We start from the raw sequence: 20652 nt of genomic DNA, 5'->3' as shown, positions 1-20652 counted from the left end.
CCTTTTGGCTTGGAGTCAAGCAGAAATTTCTTTTTCCAAAGGTTGAGATGTTTTGGAGCTCTCAGGTCTTAAGGCAGTGGAGGTTGGATGGAGGTGGAAATCAATAAATATTTTTAAAAGGTGGAAGTACTTTGTCTAAGGTAAGGGAACTGAACATCAATATGGTTAGATGGGAATTCGGAATTTAATACAGAAACAAATCAAACCGTTTTACTGAATGGCACAGCAGGCTTAAGGAGCTGAATGGACTTGTTCTGTTTCTAATTGGTGTGTTCATATGTACTCACTTTAGTAATTTGTGGGAATGAATTCAAATCCCCCATTCCATGTGACACTTACAGTTTCCAGCTTCATAATGATTTTGCTCTCAGTTGACCAAAAACAGCCTGCCTGGAAGGATCAACTTCCTGAAACAAAAAAACACCCAAAGAACTGCGGATGGTGGAAATCAGAAACAAAATCAGAAAATTGCCAGAAAAACTCAGCCACTCTGTCAACATCTTTAGAGAGAAATCAGAATTAATGTTTCGTGTCCAGTTACTCCTCTTCAGTGACCCTTTCTTCCAGCAATTTCTGTTCCTGTTTCAACTTCCTGAAAACCTTTCGTGTGCAATGTTTGTTTTGCTAAGGCAACAAAATGGTCACATGCATTTACTTACCCTCCCGACGTGATAAAACGTGGCCTCTGCAGCTCTACACTCTGTACCAGCAGGCGTGGTTCAAAGGTACGGATCTCCACATATCGTGGCAGCACTGCTATGATATAAGGCGACTGATGTTCTATTGGAGACAATCATGAAATGAATGCAATTGCTTAGAAACAACTTTCTTTGAGCAGTTGTATTGGCTTTAGTGGGAAAGTCTGCTTAGTGTTTTTCTCTTCAAGGTTGCTACTAATAAGTACTTTTAAAACAGCGTGGCAGTTGGTTCAAAATCAATTCCTTGGCTATGCTGATTTAATTAATCTAAGCTACAATTATTCTCAATGGTAATAGTATGGGAGATTGAGAGGGAATAAAACCACGATGTACTCTTAACAATTCTGTGATTCCATAATTCAGCTATTTCTTGATATCACATTGAATGAATCAAATAGACTGAAGTGCGGCATTTATAAGTTGGAGACCTCATGAGGAAGTAGAGCTGGATCTTTCACTTGGTATTTCTAGCTGAAGATGGTTGCAATTGAAACTTACATTTGCAGCAATTTATAGGACTCTCTCATCATTGAAGATGGGTATATTTGGGGAGCATCTACCTCTATTAATTATATTGTTAAATTATTAAATTATGATTTTTTAAAAAATCTGGAATTAAGAATCTATGATAACCATGAAATCTTCGCTGATTATTGAAAAAACCCACCTGGTTCAATGCCCTCCAGCAAAGGAAATCTGCCATCCTCACCTGGTCTGGCCTTCATGTGACTCCAGACCCATAGCAAAGTCATTGAACTCTCAATTTAGCCCTCTGAAATAGCCTAGCAAGCTATTCAACTATACAAATTGCTACAAAGTCTTAAAGAAATGAAACCAGGCAAATCATCTGGTATCAATAGCCCATTCCAAACCCACAACCACTTTCATATGGAAAGACAAGGGCAGCAGATATATAGGAACACCACCACTTTCAACCTTCCCTCAAGCCACTCACGATCCTGCCTTGGAGATATATCACAGTTTCTTCACACCCACTGGGTCAAAATCCTGGAATTCTCTCCGTAAAGGCATTGTGGGTTAACGCATAGCAGGTGGACTGCAGCAGTTCAAGAGGCAGCTCACCACCACCTTTTCAAGGTCAACTAGGGATGGGCAATAAATGCTGGCCAGCCAGCAAGACCCTCATCCCACAAATGAATAAATAGAAAACAAATTGCTCACAATTGAAGCAACAGAACCGTGGAGTTTAGATCTAATTCACTGGTTGTCCGATCACTTAACTTTGTCTATCGCATGCTGCTACCACTATTTGACATTCAAACAATCTTATGTTATGGATTCATTAGTTTTATGATAATGGTAGTTAGGGCATATGTATTGAGTATAGGAGTTGGGAGGTCATATTGCGGCTGTACAGGACATTAGTTAGGCCTCTGTTGGAATATTGCGTGCAATTCTGGTCTCCTTCCTATCGGAAAGATGTTGTGAAACGTGAAAGGGTTCAGAAAAGATTTACAAGAATGTTGCCAGGGTTGGAGGATTTGAGCTACAGGGAGAGGCTGAACAGGCTAGGGCTGTTTTCCCTGGAGCGTCGGAGGCTGAGGGGTAACCTTATAGAGGTTTACAAAATTATGAGGGGCATGGATAGGATAAATAGACAAAGTCTTTTCCCTAGGGTCGGGGAGTCCAGAACTAGAGGGCATAGGTTTAGGGTGAGGGGGGAAAAGATATAAAAGAGATCTAAGGGGCAACTTTTTCACGCAGAAGGTGGTACGTGTATGGAATGAGCTGCCAGAGGATGTGGTGGAGGCTGGTACAATTGCAACATTTAAGAGGCATTTGGATGGGTATATGAATCGGAAGGGTTTGGAGGGATATGGGCCGGGTGCTGGCAGGTGGGACTAGATTGGGATATCTGGTGGGCATGGACGGGTTAGACCGAAGGGTCTGTTTCCAAGCTGTACATCTCTATGACTCTATGCTGAATACAACTTTACTGCTCAAAATCACCCTCAGTAAAGGATGTTTAGTTTTGAAAGCTAGACCAGTTAGCCCTTGGTTGTGCCACACAACACAATGGCGGATATTCTCATTCTCAGACTGTGCAGTGGTCATTTCCACCAATACTGTCACCCATCAATGCATCTGAGACAAGTAGCTGGGAAAAGCAACATCAAAGTTGGCTTTGTCCTCTTGTTGGGTTCCCTCATCATCTACTGCAGACCCATTTCAGCAGCTCCACCCTTCTCTCGGTCAGCTTGGGGAGTAATGGTGCTTCCAAATCACTCTTTGAAACTGAAATTCCCCAACCGGAGTACATTCTATGCCCTTGCTACGATCAGTGTTTCTTCAATTGGTATTCAACTTAGAATAGTACCCGCTCATCAGCTGTGGCTTTGTATAGATGGTTGCCTTAACCATGGCCTGACGTAATGAGATTTCATCGGGTCTAGTGTCAAATGTTGAGAACTACAGAGGTGACTCCCTCCTGATTGCATACCACCGTGCTACCACCTCTAGTGGGTCTGTCATGCAGATGGTACAGGTCATAAACAAGAACAGCAATGTTGTCGGGATCATGCACATACTCACTAAATTGTTACCTGCAGATGAGGTCAGGCTGATGCTTACCTTATCTGTGGGGGAGCTCTTCCAATTTTGGCAGAAATCTCCTGATGTTTAGAAAAAGGACTGCACAAAATCAAGAGTGGTGAGTTTGCCATTGTCTTTCTGACGCCTAGGTTGACTGTGGGTTGTTTGACTGGTTTCATTCCTTTTATCCTCTCTAGTGGTTGGATACACTTGGATAGCTTGTCAGTCATTTTAGAGGTGATTGAAGAGTCACGTTGCTGCAGGTTTGGAGATCAGGCCAGCTGACTTCTTTCTCTCAAGGACATGAGTGAACCAGATGGATTTTTATGGCAACTGAGAATAGTATCATGGTCACTGTGAATGAAACTAGCTTATAATTTTAACTTAATAAATTAAAATTAATTTCACCTACTGCCACGGTGAGATTTGAACCAATGTCCCCAGAGCACTAAACATAAACCTCTGGAATCGTAGTCCAATGACATAGTCCACTCGATTCCGTCTTGGTAAAATGTGCTTTCAGTACTACTGTCAGTATTTTTCTTGATAAATTGTTCCTCTCCTAACCAAAAGTCTCCATTGTCTATTTATACAGTGGATGCAAAAATCTAAGAATAAAAATGATGGAGAGGAAGCTGAATAGGAGGAGTAGGGGAGATGGTATACATTAAACAGTCAATTATATCCTTGATCTTGAAAGAAGAGCAACAGTTTGAGTAATGTATTTTGTGCCAAAATTGGGAGAGCTCCCGCACTAATGAGTTAAGCATGAGCCCGACCTTGTCTGAAAGGTATAACCGAGTATGAATAAGACCCAGACAACACTGCCATCCTTGAGTATGACCTGTCCCATCTGCAGGGCAGATCCACCAAAGGTAGTAACACAGAAGTATACAGTTTTCGCCACAAGAAATGCATTATATTTAAAATTGTCACGAGGACTTTGGTTTTGAAGAGTTGTTGAAAGTGGAGTATTTCAAGTTTTATGGAAATAGCCACAGTGGCTTACTTGTTTTAAAAAAAAAATTATTGACACTCGAGTCTTTTTTTTAAAAACTAGTTTAATCTACATTAAAAAATAGCCTAACCTAAAACAGATGACAGGTGATAATGGTTTGCTCTGCTGAAGATGCCTTATGGGAGTGGCTGACTTGAAGAGATTCTGGTTTCAGATGATTCAAGTGAAGGAAAGCTTGTTAAAAAAACAAGCTGAGCTATAGGAAGCAAAACACAAAGTGTTTCAGAAGATCAGCAGATCTGGCAGCATCTGGGGAAAGAGAAACAGCGTGAATGACTTGCATCAAAAGTTCCAAAGAGTCATCGGACTCTAAAAGTTCACTTTATTTCTCTCTGCCAGACCTGCTGATCTTTTCCAGCAATTGTATTTTTAATTTCAGAATTCCAGACCCACAATATTTTACCTTCATTGGAGTTAGACAAAAGCTTGTGAAGCAAAGCTGCCCAGCTGATCTCCCCTATTTCAAAAAAGAAAACCCTCCTGTTGAATTCAGTGTGAAACTGGTGTTCTTTTTAAAGAGTGATTGATATAACATCTTACACTGCATTTCCTGAGCAGCTGCATCTGCAACTCAGACAAATGTGATTTTGTGACTTGATCACATGAGAACTCTCAAGAATAAATTACCGTTCAAAATGCTTTTTCTTCAAGAAAACCAATCTCTACAGTGAAAGTTATGTTCTCAATTGCAAGAAAGCATGTGATTTGTGCATTTTTGGGATACTGAGGATAGGAATTTATACTTCTCTATCTCTGCCTGTGAACATCATTCAATAAAGACACAAAAATTGGTGAAATTTTGTTTTGATAGCATACCAATAATTGAATTTATTAAGAAACAAATCTGATAGATCTTGTTGTTTAAAACACATGAACTATTTAATTGATTTTCTTGTAACTTATCTTAGTAAAAACTAAATTATTTTTATTTTATGTTGTGACCTGTGGAGTAGTGAGACGAGTGAAACGGAGTACTCCTCTAGCCTGTTGTAATAGCACTGACTGTCACTACCTAATTATTAGTTAGCATCCATTGATTATCCTTCAGAGTCCAAGGTAATTACATACCCTGTAGCAATTCTACAAAATAAAAATCTCTTGAACAGTCGCAAGATATTTGAACAATCAACTTAAAGTTTCCATACCCATGGCAAGTGGAATATCTGTCCAGTTCAGGGCACATTTCTGAGTGCAGACTCCATCCTTATTCAGTACCACCGTTAAATCATCTTGCCCAACTGCCACCTTTTGGTCATCCAAAGGAGTCACAAGAGGTTCCAGTTGCTTCCCAGTTGGGAAAAGCTCCTTTATTGAACCTTTTCCATCCAACTGTTTAGAAGGGAGGCAGGTTATTCATAGTTTGAATTGATTCAAAATAATTTAATCAAGGTAACTTTAAACAAAGAGCTTTTAGACATACTAACAACACAACTGAATTTACTAATACATTTCCAATCCATAGTAAATCCACTGTGGAGATGAGCAAATCATGCTGCACAATCACATTCCTCCAGATACTTTGTTCCTGATTCGCACTGTTTTGAGGAAATAGTTAACTGTGTTCAAGCAATTCCTAACAAGACAGCAAGGCCATCACTCTCAAATATCCAAAATAAAGATGGAAATTCTCAGCAATCTACCAGGTAACAAATCATATAAGTTCTTGTCTCCCGCTAACTCAGTCAGCGAGTTTGAAATGATGATCAGGGGCTCGATTGAACATCTGCTGTTCTATACTCAAGTAACAGGAGACATTTCTTTGTGTGGCTAAACTAGCCAACTATTCTGTTTCTCCACCTTTTGAGGGAAGGCACTCCAACTTCTTCATTCCACAATTTACAGAAATCTAAGTACCTTCTGGTTGCAATACCTCTGATTGTCAGGTTGATAACCTAGTAAGTTGCTTGAAGAATTTTGTCCCAAGCCAAGTATACATGCTCCACTTTGCACCTACATTTAATCAAATGCGACTCATCCTCCTTCTCACCCTTCCATAAGTCTGCAGCCTTATGTTTTAAAGGTTGCGTTATGTTTAACATTTTAACCTTCAGTGAGCTTGTGTATTTAGCAACTATATGGTAAATGAAATTTCAGAGAACTCTTTAGACCACACTTGTGCAGAAAGAACTATTAAAGAATATTCATCCTGATGAAGTATTATTTTAAGATATTAGCATGATTGAAACAATTATTGGTATGAATACGTTCCGCTCAGAAGAATTAAATAAACTTAAAATAATCTATGCTTTTATCAGCTCCAAGGAGATGTTAAGATCTGCCCACATCTGTGTCATAGCCAAATGTGTCACAGAATCAGATATGTAGTACAGAAACAGACCCTTTGGTCCAACTCATCTATGCTGACCAGACATCCTAATCTTACCTTGTCCCATTTGCTAGCATTTGGCCCATGCCCTTCTAAATCCTTTCTATTCATATACCCACCCAGATAACTTTTAAATGTTGTAATTATATCAGCCTCCACCACTTCCTCTGGCAGCTCATTCCATAAATGCACCACTCTCTACATGAAAAAGTTTCCCTTAGTTTCCTTTTAAATCATTCCTCTCTTACCTTAAACCTAGACCATCTAGTTTTGGACTCCCCCACCCCTGAGGAAGAGACCTTGTCTATTTATCCTATTCATGCCCCTCATGACTTTACAACTCTCTGTAAGCTCATCCTTCAGTCTCTGACACTCTAGGGAAAAATAGCCCTAGCCATTCAGCCTTTCCATAGATCTCAAACTCTCCAAACCTGGCAACATCCTTGTAGTTCTTTTCTGAACCCTTTCAAGTTTCACAACATCCTTCCTATAGCAGGAAGACTAGAATTGTACATAGCATTTCAAAAGTGGCCTAACCAATGTCCTGTACAGCCTCCACATCCCTGTACTCAATTCACTGAACAACAAAGGAAAGCATACCAAACACCTTCTTCACTACCCTATCTATCTGCGACTCCACTTTCAAGGAACTACGAACCTGCACTCCAAGGTCTCCTGGTTCAGCAACACTCCACAGGACTTTTTCATTAAGTGTACAAGTCCTGCCGTGATTTGTCTTTCCAAAATTCAGTAGCTCACATTTATCTAAATTAAACTCCATCTGCCACTCCTCAGCCCATTGGCCCAACTGATCCACGTCCCGTTGTACTCGGAAGATAACCTTCTTCGCTGTCCACTATATATTCAATTTTAGTGCCATCTGCAAACATATTAACCATACCTCCTATGATCACATTCAAATCATTTACATAAATGATGAAACCCATAGACTCTGGGAGGAGTTTTACTTTGAAAGATGCTTTTACTGCTGACTCTCTGTTGTGAATGGCTGCATAACTACCTCCGTTTTGGACTAGTTTAAAATTGAAGATCAACAATTATGTTGCGGTGTTGATGCATTTTGGGAATTGTTGAAACATATTCTGAGTATTAATACAACTATGGGATGGGGAAGAAATATAGCAAAAGGACCAGGAGAAAGCCATTCAGCCATTGAAGCCTACTCTGCCATTCAATACGATCATGGCCAATCATCCAAGTCAGTAGCCTGCCCCCACTTTCTGCACTTATGCTTCGATCCCCTTAGCCCTAAGAACTATTCTTAACTCTTCCTGGAAAACATTAAATGTTTGGCCTCAACCACTTCCTATGGTAGAGAATTCCACAGGCTCGTCATTGTGTGAGAGAGAATGTTTCTTCTCATCTCAGTACCAAATGGCCTATAGAGAACATGTGAAAAGTGCTCCATCCACAAATCATTCTAAGTCACAGCAATGTTTTTGCATTTAATACAGTTGGCTGCATTTAGACGGCTTTGTCCATCTGGTGGGCAAGTACAAGTTTTTTAATTAATGCTTTGTACTCAGCCAAAACTTGTCAATGAACAAGGCAAAATGGTTTCCTAGAGTGGAGAATATCCTGGCACACAATCTATTAGCTACAGTTATAGATAGATACTTTTAAATCAACCTGTTCAGAGACGTTCTTACACACCTCTGGAAGAGGTGGTGGGATTTGAACTCAGGCCTCCTGCCCTAGAGTGAAACACTACAAGAAGCTACACTTTTATAGTAACCAGAAGCAACAGACTGGTTAACAATCTAGTGAAGCAGATAACTTTACTGAATTGGAGATGACTGAAGAATATCATAAATGTTTAGGATAAACAATGCAAAGCCAGCCAGATTATACTACCATTCCAAGTCTCAATCACATTTTGTTTCACAGTCATAACAACCCTCGATTTGGAGATGCCGGTGTTGGACTGGGATCTACAAAGTTAAAAATCACAACACCAGGTTATAGTCCAACAGGTTTAATTGGAAGCACTAGCTTTTGGAGCACTACTCCTTCATCAGATCGTTGGGGAGAATAAGATCGTAAGACACAGAATTTACAGCAAAAGATTACAGTGTGATGTAACTGAAATTACACATTCAGAAATATCTTGATTGTTTGTTAAGTCTCTCATCTGTTAGAATGACCATGATAGTTTCACTTCTTTCATACGTAAATCACAAAAACTTTTTTAAAAGTTACATTCTCAGGCTAACTTAACAATTCGTGTAGCCAGATAAAATGCTGAAGGCATTAGCCTCCTGTGTTCCCTGTCTGTGCCATAATGTTTAGACAGATTCTAATCGAAAAAATGAGTTAACATAGTTTTACATGGATTCATACGTTGTATTTTGCTCAAAAACTGCAACTCTGCAAGTACAAATTCACCCCACAAACGTACATGTGTGTGCGCCCACGTACATGGGTTTATGTGTGCGTGTATCTGGGGTGGGGCGGTTGAGAGTTCTGAGAGACAGAATGTGAGAGTGAGAGTGTAAAGGGGTCTATGTATGTGAGAGGGTGCACGTGAGTGTGTGGGAGTGTGTGTGTCTGTAGGAGCATGTTGTGACTGTCTGTGCGAGAGTCTGCATATAGGTGTATCTGTGTCTCTGCAGGAATAAGTGTGCATGTGCATGTAGTGCAATGGTGGCCACCTGTAGTGTGACATGAAACCAAGGTCCTGGTTGAGGCCCTCCCTGTGGGTACCGAACGTATCTATCAGCCTCTGCTCGGCCACTTTTCGCTGCTGCCTGTACCGAATTCCTCCTTGGAGGATGGTCACCCGAAGGTCCGAGGTCGAACATCCTGGACTGCTGAAGTGTTCCCCAAATGGGAGGGAACACTCCTGCCTGGTGACTGTTGTGCAGCGCCCATTCATCCGTTGCCATCGCCTTTGCTCGGTCTCACCAATGAACCATTATCAGGGCATCCTTGCCTGCAGCATATGAGATAGACAATGTTGGCTGAGTACCTGCCGCATACATGGTGGGAGGTGTCCCCACACGTAATGGTGGCATCCATGTCCACACTCTAACATGTCTTGCAATGTCTACCATGACAGGGTCGTATGGAGTTGTTCTGAAAGCCAGGCAGTTTGCTACGAACAATATTCTGTTTGAGATTTGGTAGTTGTTTAAAGGCGAGCAGTGGAGGTATGGGGAAGGTCTTGGCGAGGTGCTCATCCTCAATGATAATGTGTTGCAGGTCTTGAAGAATATGGCGTAGTTTTTCAGCTCCTGGGAAGTACTGGACAACAAAGTGTACCCTGTCGGTTGCAGCACATGTCTGTCTCCTGAGGAGGTCATTGCAGTTCCTAGCTGTGGCACGTTGGAACTGGTGGTCAATGAGTTGAGCATCGTACCCAGTTCTTAGGAGGGCATCCCTGAGTACTTCCAGGTGCCAGTCACGTTCCTCCTCATCTGAACAGATCTGATGTATGCGTAGGGCTTGTCCATAGGGGATGTTTTGGGTGGAAGCTGGAGAAGTGTATCATTGTGAGGTTGTCTGTGGGTTTGTGGTAGAGTGTGGTGCTGAGGTGTCCATCCTTGATGAAGATACATGTGTCCAAGAATGAGACAGATAGTAGAGAGTAGTCCATGGTGAGTTTGATGGTGGGATTAAACTTGTTGATATCACGGTGTCGTTTTATCAGTGACTCCTCGCCATGGCTCCAAAGGAAGAAAATGTTATCAATGCACCTAGTGCTTAATGTTGGTTGGAGGTCCTGCATAGAGAAGAAGTCTTGTTCGAACCTGTGCATGGAGGATGTTGCATATTGGGGTGCAAATTTACTCCCCATGGCTGTTCCATGTGTCTGGATAAAAAACTGATTGTCAGAGGTGAAGACGTTGTGATCGAGGATAAAGCGGATGAATTGTAGGACAGTGTTCGGAGATTGACAGTTGTTGGTGTTGAGTACTGAAGCTGTTGCTGCGATGCAGTCATTGTGGGGGATGCTGGTGTAGAGTGCTGAGACATCCGTTGTGACGAGGAACGTTCTCGGTTTGATTGGTCCGGGGGTGCTGAGTTTCTGTAAGAAATCCTTGGTGTCGCAACAGAAGCTGGGGATCCCCTGTACAATGGGTTTCAAGATGCCTTTGACATAGCCAGAGAGATTCTCACAGTGTCCCATTGCCTGATATGATGGGACGTCCTGGTGTATTGGCTTTGTGCATCTTTGGAAGGCAGCAGAAGTCACCTACACGAGAAGTATGTGGGATGAGGGCACATAGGGAACTCTGAAGGACTGGATCCAAAGGCCTGATCAACATGTTTAGTTCATGGGTGTGTTCTTTGGTCGGATCAGCCAGTGGTTGCCTGTAGTGTTCCTGGTTGTTCAGTTTTCGGTACACTTCCTTGCAGTAATCTGTTCTATTCTGAAGGACAATGGGTCCTCCTTTATCTGCTGGTTTGATGACAATGTTGTGATTAGTTTTGACACCATGGATGATGTTGCGTTATGAACGGGTGGTGTTTTCCACTACCTTGTGGGTATGGCTGATGAACCTGGCATTTATATATTTCCTAATGGTTTAAGCATACAGATCAAGCCCAGGGCAGCGGCCCTCTGGTGGGGTCCAAGTTGACTCCTTCTTTGGTCACTTGTCTACAGATCCCTGTGATGACTGTTCCGGTTCGTCAGTGGGCTTGTTGGGACCACTGCTGGCACCTGAAATAATTCCCGAAGTCTCATTCGTCTAATGAACTCCTCCGTGTCTGCTGCAAGAACCAAGGGGTCCATTTTGGTGGGGCAGAAAACTCATTTTTTAAGATTAGAATCAGTCTAAACCGTATGGCACAGACGACAGAACACAGGGGGCTAACACCTTCAACATCTTATTTGGCTGACACCAATTGTTAAGTTAACCTGAGAAGATAACTTTTAAAAAAAAGTTTTCTGATTTATATATGAAAGAAGTGAAACTATCATGGTCATTCTAACAGATGAGAGATTTAAACAATCAAGGTGCGGATTACTGAAACAGGGATACAAGATGAACCAGACTGGGAGTTAAAATGTCCAAGGATACTCAATATTCCAAAAGGATAGACCAGAAGGAGCAGGAGGTGAAGTTGCTTTATTAGTTAAGGATAACATCGAGGCTTTTAAGAAATGATACTGCCACGAGGAACCAAAATGCTGAATTCATCTGGGTGAACATAAGGCAGAGAATAAACCAGGAAATAATGACGGCTTGTGAGAAGGGCACAATGGTATATGGGTGATTTGAATGTGCATATTGATTGGATTAATCAACTTGGGAAGGGGAGCCTCAAAGAAAAGGTTCATAGAGTGTATGAGAGATTGTCTCCGAGAGCAACATGTCATGAAGCCAACCAGAGAACTGGCTACTTTAGATTTGGTATTATGTAACAAGGAAGGATTGATAAAATGTCTTGTAGTTCAGGATTCTCTTGGAAGGAGTGACAACAACATGCTAGAGTTTCAAATTCCGATTAAGAGAGTGAAGACTGAATTGCATAAGAGAATTTTAGTGCTGGGCAAAGATAATACAGGCCTGAGGAAGAAGTTGTTCCATGCAGGCTGGGCAAAAAATATTAAAGGGCAGGACAACTGAAGAATACTGACATATGATTAGGGGTAGTCAACATGGTTTTGTAAAGGGTAGGTCGAGCCTCACAAACTGTATTGAGTTCATTGAGGTGGTGACCAAACAGGTGGATGAGGATAAAGCCATTAATGTGGTGTGTATGGATTTCAGTAAGGCGTTTGATAAGGTTCCCCACGGTAGGCTACTCCACAAACATGGAGGCATGGGATTGAGGGTGATTTAGCGGTTTGGATCAGAAATTGGCTAGCTGAAAGAAGACACGGGGTGGTGGCTGATGGGAAATGTTCATCCTAGAGTTCAGTTACCAGTGGTGTACCGCAAGGATCTGTTTTGGGGTTACTGCCATGTCATTTATATAAATGATCTAGATGAGGGTATAGAAGGATGGATTAGAAAATTTGCGGATAACACTAAGGTCGACAGAGTTGTGGACAGTGCGGAAGGCTGTTTCAGGTTACAAAGGGACATAGATAAGCTGCAGAGCTGGGCTGACAGGTGGCAAATGGAGTTTAAGTTGGAAAAGTGTGAGGTGATTCACTTTGGAAGGAATAAACAGTACTGGGTTAATTAAGATTCTTGATAGTGTGGATGAGCAGTTATCTCAGTGTCTATGATCTATGTTCATAGATCTCTGAAAGTTACCGCCAAAGTGTTATGAAAGTGTGTGGTGTGGTAGCTTTTACTGGTAGAGGGATTGAGTTTCGGAGCCATCAGGTCATGTCATAGCTATACAAAACACTAGTGCGGCTGCACTTGGAGTATTGCATACAGTTCTGGTCACTGCATTACAGGAAGGATGTGGAATCATTGGAAAAGATGCAGAAGAGATTTACCAGTATTTTGCCTGGTATGGAGGGAAGGTCTTTTGAGGAAAGGGACTTGAGGCCATTTTTGTTAGAGAGAAGAAGGTTGAGAGGTGACTTAATAACAGTGAGAGCCTGTTTCCTCAGATGGTGATGATTAGCATGAGGGGACATAGCTTTAAATTGAGGGTGATAGATACAGAACAAATGTCAGAGGTAGGTTCTTTACTCAGAGTAGTAAGGGTGTGAAACTCCCTGCCTGCAACAGTAGCAGACTTGCCAACTTTAAGGGCATTTAAATGGTCACTGGACAAACTTATGGATGATAATGGAATAGTACAGCTTAGATGGGCTTCACAGGTCAGCACAACATCGAGGGCCGAAGGGCTTGTACTGCACTGTAAGGCTCTATAAGGCATTGGTGAGACCACACCTGGAATATTTTGTTCAGATTTGTTCTCCAAACTTCAGGAATGATAGAATTCATACACAGAATCCCTACAGTATGGAAACAGGCTCTATGGCCCAACAAGTCCACACCGACTCTCTGAAGAGTAACCCACCCAGACCCATTCCTTCTACCCTCTACTTACCCCTGACTAATGCACCTAACCTACACATCCCTGAACACTATGGGCAATTTAGCACAGCCAATTCACCTAAAATGAACATCTCTGGACTGTGGGAGGAAACCAGAGGAACCAGGGGGAACCCACATAGACACAGGGAGAATGCGCAAATTCCACACAGACAGTCGCCAGAGGCTGGAATCAAACTCAGGTTCCATGGTGCTATGAGGGAGCAGTGCTAACCACTGAGCCACTGAGTGATGTGGTTGCAGTTCACAGGAGGTTCACCAGATTGATTCAAGAGATGAAAGGGCTGTCATGTAAGGAACAGTTGAATAGCTTGGGCTTGTTGGAGTGCAGAGAAATGATGGGAATCCAATTGAGGTATATGAAATGCTGAAGGAGATTGATAAGGTGTATGCTGTGCAGATGTTCTCTCTTGTGGGACAGTCTCGAACAAAAAGCCATAGATATAGAGTGAGAGGAGGCAGGTTCAAAACTGAGATGAGGAGAAACTACTTTTCTCAAAAGATTGTGAATCTGTGGAACTCTCTGCCCAGAGTGGAGTGGAGACAGAATCAAAAAAGGTTCAAGAAAGAAATTCTGTTTGATGAAAGGCAGGATAAAGGGCTATGGGGAGCAGACAGGAAATGGAGCTGATATCATGATAAGATCAGCTATGATCATGTTGAACGGTGGAGCAGACGCCAAGGCCTGAATTGCCTTCTCCTCCTTGTAATTCTTATGTCTTCAATATGATAAATTTGTTAGGTTACAAATACCCTCTTTGCCCATTCTCCATCATATGTCTCTGCATCTCCATTCGGCTTTATTTTGCACACCTGACAAGATTAAATTTTTTGTGAAGTGTCATGCTCAAAAACTTCAAACTACATACCCGGATAAGATAATAATCCCTTTTAAAGCCCACGCAGATAGAATTCTCACACCAAGCCATGGACTTAGGAACATCAGGAACGCTGAAATCTGCCTGTAACAAAGACAGATGATAATTGGTTTCAGTTGATCCCTCATTCTTTGAATGCGCTTCAGTTAGTATTGCAATATGTAGGACCAGCGGCCATTTGCGGTTCAGCAGGCTGGTCTGAATCTTAATACAATATTACCACGATACACTGTTCTCTCTCTCACATTTCAATTGCTTCTTTTGTCACAAAAACTATCAAATTTGTCTGCACTCTGCTTTCGCTACTTACTGAAGAATTTGGCTCACACACCTGAACAAACAATATGTGCAAGAAAATAGGCCATCATATAAACAACAATACTACTTAGAAGATCCAATTTTGGTCTGTTTAGGAAACACATTAGATATATAGGACTAGATTTAATTCAGCCCATCATGGTGGGAACGATGATGGCTGGGGTCAGTGACAGGGTAAAGGGGGTTGGTTCTTTAAGTATTTGACCATATTGCCAGCTGAGCCAGCAGGCATTTCTCATCACTAAATGTTCTTGACCATACAGTTGTGAGGTATGTTCTTGAAGCTCTTCAGTCCACAGGAGTTAGGCACATCTACAGTGCCACTAGGTAGGGTTGATGTAGAATTTCACCAAGGAACGTCAGTTTACTTAATCAACGAGGCAATCCTCTCCCTCCAGCCTCTGAGTTGGCAGCACACTGCATCACAAACCAGCTGTCCATAGCAGTAGTGGTCATCATTCATTCTAAAACATGCGGCTGCACACCCTCTCTTACGTTCTGCATATGCTGATCACAACATTTGCTTCCGGTTCTGGATGTTGCTGCCACACACAGGCCTCAGAGGCCTGGGCAATTATTTAAAAAAAATCAGAGGGAAAGCTGGTGGTTGCCCTTTTTTTAAATATAAAAAAAGTTTTGTTTATAACTCATTGAATCATAGAATTCCTAAAGTGTGTAAATGGGCCATTCGGCCTATCAATATCACACCAACCCTCCAAACAGCAACTCAACCAGACCCACACCCCTAACCTATCCCTGTAACCCTGCATTTCCCATGGCTAATCCATCTAGCCTGAACACTATGGGCAATTTAGCACAGCCAATCCACCTAACATGCACATCTTTGGATTGTGGGCCAAAACTGGAGCACGTAGAGGAAATCCATGCAGACATAGTGACAATGCACAAACTAGGGCGGCACGGTTGCTCAGTGGTTAGTTCTGCTGCCTCACAGTGCCAGAGGCCTGGGTTCAATTGCTTCCTAGGCCGACTGTCTGTGCGGAGTTTGCACATTCTCGCCACGACTGCGTGGGTTTCCTCCGGGTGCTCCGGTTTCCTCCCACAATCCAAAGATGTGTAAGTTAGGTAAATTAGCCATGCTAAATTGCCCATAGTGTTAGGTGCATAGTCAGGGGTAAATATAGGGTAGGGTTACTCTTCGGAGTGTCGGTGTGGACTTGTTGGGTCAAAGGGCCTATTTCCATACTGTAGGGAATCTAATCTAATCCACACAGACCAAAGGTGGAATCACTCCTCAGTCCCTGGCACTGAGGTAAGAGTACTAACCACTGAGTGACCGTGCCACCCACAATGAATTATCTTAAGTTCATTAAAGAAGCTTGGTAGAAGTCTGTTATTGCAGACAGCAGTACGAGAAAGAAACAATTGGCCATTTTGGCAATGGAGTCAACACATTTATACTAATAGCGTAACCAGTGGAGTAGTGGCGCTCGATATTAGCACATTTTGCCAGTCATAGTTGTAACAGGATGATGCTTTACGAGGACGGGAATTTGCAAATAGTCATTGTCTCAAACATCTGCTACCTTCTGGATGGTAAAGATGGTGGTATTGGAAGGTGTAAACACATGAACTTTGTTAGTTACTGCAGCACATCTTGGTCATGGTGTACATTGCTGCCACTGAGCGTCAGTGGGAAAGCAAATGAACACTGAAGCTGGTGGACGGAGTGCTAATTAAACAGATTTTTCCTGCATTGTGTCAATAATTTGGGTTTTGGATCCGCACTCACCCTGCCTTGGTGCTCTGTAGATGGTGGATAGGCACTGGCGAGTTATGGGATTATTCCTGCAATGGGTAGGTTGTTTTAGGCTTTTCTCACAAAACTTAGAACAATAAGAATTCCCTTGATTGAAACATACCAGATCTTGAGGGTGAAAAGGAAGCTTCCTCTTCAAAATGAAGTGTCACCCATTTAGGACAAAGAAAAAATTTTCTCAGAGGGTCATAGTCTTTGGAACTCTCTACCACAAAAGGTGGGTGAATATTTTTCAAGTAGAGGCAGATATATTCTTGTGAAGCAAAGAGGTAAGCAGAATATGTTCACATCAGTCATGCCATTATTGAATGATGAAGCAGATTCAAAAATGGTCTGCTCTTTCCCTGATTCATACTGTTGTTTTTTTTGAATTGCACTATCATCCTTCTAATCAGGCGTTAAACAGAAGCTCAATCTGTCTGGTGGATTTAAAAGATCCATTGAACTGGTGTGAAGAAGAGCTGGGGAGCTGGTGTTCTTTATATCTCTTTCACATTCATCATCACAAAATAAATTAGCTGGTCAATGATAGCTGAATGAAATCAGAAAATTCTCAAAGTCTAGTCACTTTACATCATAAAGAAGATGGATCAAGATACGACTTCTGCACTTCCATTTAATCTTCAGGAGATCATGGATTCTGGATACAGGCTCTTTGTTTTATAATATTTTCCTGGAGATCTCGAGTTGAGAATGACTCACCTGCGTTTCGTGAAACTCTCGGTCCCGCCAGTAGTAGAGTTGAAGTTTCTTCTTCACAGCTACACACATATTGAGAATCAGCTCATCACTGTCAGATCGCTAAAAACACAGAATACATTAACAATTGATCCAAGAAATCCCAGTCAGTCCAATTTCCTTTGGTTGAAACATCTGAAAATATATAATTGACAACTTGCTAATATGGAATATAAATATCTTGATGTACAAATCAACACAAATCCAGGAGTTACAAATAGTGTTCACAAACTGACTTTTATTTATATTGAATCTACAACAATTTTATTTTTCATTATTCTAACATGTGACTGCATAATGATCACTGCAACCAGATCTTCCTCATCTACAATCAGAAGATAGAAAATACATCTTTAGGTCCAAAGATCAAACTTTCGTTCAGGGTTCTTACAATGGCTATTAAGACAATGGAGTGGCTGAGCCATGCAACTCAGCCAGAAGAAGCCAGATTTGTAATGGGATTTCTGGGGGAGAAAATGGGCAATAACTCCGACATTGGTGATATGTATGTTTAAACTTAATTGTGTATTAGAAAATACGTTTTAATGGCAAAACGAAAGTTCTGTTCTCTGAATTTTTCTCAGCTGTGAAATTCACTAATACTCAGCTGTGAATACATTAAGTCCCATATCTGCACTGAGAAGTGCAAGAGAACATGTCAGGAGCAGCTCAAGTGCAATTAGGAATAAATAACAAATACCAACTTTGCCAAAATGTTTATATCCAATTGAAAAGACATTTTAAAAAAAACCTAGAAATCTGCCAGTCAGTTTTGTAGATGGAAGGCAGCGCTTGGCTTTTTTTTTAAAGAAAAGGCTAAAAGATGAGTGAAAAATGTTGAGTAAGTTAGAACAGCGGTACAGCTTCCTGGAATCCCTATAAACCAGTTTTGCAACCATCTCAACACTGACAGCAATTTATCTTTTCATTGTCAGGAAAATAAAGCAGGAATATCTAAGGAAAACAAAAAAGACAGAACTAAAACAAAAACAGGAGAGGTTGCATAGAAGAAATATAAAAAAAAGGTTTTAACGAGGCAAAATGCCCAGAATACAAATGAATTTCAAAGTATCTTACAGGCCTTTCCTTGAATTTTTAAAATACAAGTTAGTTTATACTGGGTTGTTCCCAAATAACAGAGTCCATGTTAAAAATTATTATTCATGTCGATGCATAAAATTAAATTCTGAACCTGCATTCCAGATTACAATAGCAAATAAAAACACTGTCTAGTGTAGCAAGCATGAAGCTGTGCCAACCTGACTTTGATTAGTAGTCTCAGCCGGCAATAGTTGTTTGTGGTATGCTGTATTTTAAAAAGAAATGAAAAAGTATCTTGGGATATTTCTGGAAAATGCATGTGTGAAGACAGCAGTTAGTACAATTGCTTTATTTTACTGTATTTCCCGATCTCCCCTAGTCACTGTCTGGACTCAAATATAAAGCACTTACCAATGCTACAAGGTTGCTTGTATTGTGTAAATGTATATCAACCACCAGCAAAAGCTTCAGAATAAGAATGTGGTTCATTTTTCCAAAAGTGGTGGGGGAAGAGAATTTCTCTATTTTTAAAGGAAAGGAAGCCTGTGGAACTACTTAGGAGCATTAAAGAAACAGCATTACCAACAGTGACACATGCATCTTTATTTTCTCACATGCTCTCTCTACTTTATTGGTGAAGCCCAACAGAAGGAAAAACACAAATTATGACAGCAGCATCACTTTCTTTGATTTCTATTTTAAATTTGGGAGATATCCCATATTCCTGCAAAGCATAAGTAATACTACTATTTTGTACATCTTGCTTCTTACCTTTAAGTCACACGAAAACAGACTGGCACTTTTGGCCTTGGTAACCACAGTAATTTGTTGGAACGTAAGTAAGTCATGAACATAAATATTATTTTCTATAAGAGAAAGAAAATATTAGAACTCAATTAAGAAAAAACACACTTTTCTATTGACATACCAGTGTTCTAGCGTGCTACCTGTATGTTGTGGGAAAACGTCACTGAAACCAGCATGTCAGGTTTGCATGATGCTCTCTTAACTACTTTAACTAATGTTGATGCTGAAGGTGCTCACTCCAGTTTGGACTATCAAAAACCTGCTACTACACAAACATATGAATTCAGGCCTAAATCTACTTTACAAAAAAAATTATGGTTGGTATGTTTGCGTCCAGAACTCCACAAATACATTTAACCTCATTAACCTTTGATTTCCTTATCTAACAGGACACCATCTACCTCTGCCTTAAAAACATTTAATAACCTCATAATTCACCATTTTCTGAGGTGGAGCGTTCCAAACTTGCACAACTTAAGATTAAAAAAAGTCTCTCTTCAATCGCCTAAAAAGATGACATCAAACTTGTAAGCAGTGCTGCCTAGCACCGCTCTCAACCACAACTAATGGACTGGATATTTACCATCGTTTAAAATACAAACATGACAAAACTAGTATACTTCACTACATACAGCAAAATACTACAGGATTATTAAATTCACATCACCAGTGCACCTACTAACCTCAAGTAATTCCCAGAAGCTTAAACTTGTTCACCCTCTACCTCCAGGAAAAAAAAAACCATATATTGATTTATCAGACTTTACTTCCTAACTTATCTTCTCTTGAATCTTCATGCAAGCTTCCAGTACGACTGATTTTGAACCTTCGTACAAACTCTTATAATAGAGAAGCCAATGTAATGTTTCACTGCATTATCTTACAGAGTACAGAGGAACTTCGATTATCTGGCATACAATTATCTGAATGACAGATTATCCGAACATGATTGCAAGGTCCCGATGCTCGGTATTTGATTATCCGAATGAAATACTGCTCGCCCATGTCCTTCTGATAATTGAGGTTTTTCTGTAAATGTCATCAAACTGAATACCAGAGAATAACAACTAAGTTAAAAAGAAAATACAGTATGCACAACTTATGAAATATTAATTTGCAACAGGTCATAACAGTTAATCAAATGCTCAATAAAACAAAATCACACAGATGATTCAATTTGCTATTTATTAGCATATACACACTTAGGACTTATATTAAGGACTGCTTTAAAATACATTTATAAAACTGAATCCATCCTAGACTTTGTTGAGGGAAATGGGGGAAATCTACTGGTCATAACAGATGCTAATTGTTTTTCTTTTTAAGATCAGTGATGGAACACTTCCACCGAGTCATAGCACAATATGATTCTATTATTGAGAATGGTACATTTCCTGTCATCAGATTTGTATTAGTCGCAATGAGGTTGGTTTATAGCAATTCCTCAACTGCTGTCGCATGATCACAGGAAGGAAGAGTGAACTAAATCACACATTTTTCATA

The 20652-nt window shown here is 40.8% G+C and overlaps 1 protein-coding gene across 2 annotated transcripts in view; it reads right to left on the bottom strand.

The window, feature by feature from the left end:
- vps39 (VPS39 subunit of HOPS complex) overlaps nucleotides 1–20652 on the bottom strand; it is a 114178-nt gene that overhangs the window by 65714 nt on the left and 27812 nt on the right. For both annotated transcript variants that reach the window (XM_043698294.1, XM_043698295.1), the window contains exons 5-9: nucleotides 19114–19208; nucleotides 17266–17364; nucleotides 14457–14549; nucleotides 5415–5598; nucleotides 660–780 (exon numbers count right to left, since the gene is read on the bottom strand). In XM_043698294.1, the coding sequence (XP_043554229.1) occupies nucleotides 660–780; nucleotides 5415–5598; nucleotides 14457–14549; nucleotides 17266–17364; nucleotides 19114–19208 (592 nt within the window). The remainder of the gene's footprint in view (nucleotides 1–659; nucleotides 781–5414; nucleotides 5599–14456; nucleotides 14550–17265; nucleotides 17365–19113; nucleotides 19209–20652) is intronic.

The sequence above is a fragment of the Chiloscyllium plagiosum genome, chromosome 10, assembly GCF_004010195.1.
Source record: "Chiloscyllium plagiosum isolate BGI_BamShark_2017 chromosome 10, ASM401019v2, whole genome shotgun sequence".
NCBI classification, from domain to species: Eukaryota; Metazoa; Chordata; class Chondrichthyes; order Orectolobiformes; family Hemiscylliidae; genus Chiloscyllium; species Chiloscyllium plagiosum.
The sequence above is the reverse complement of the archived record's forward strand: the minus strand, read 5'-3'. Positions and strand labels throughout refer to the sequence as shown.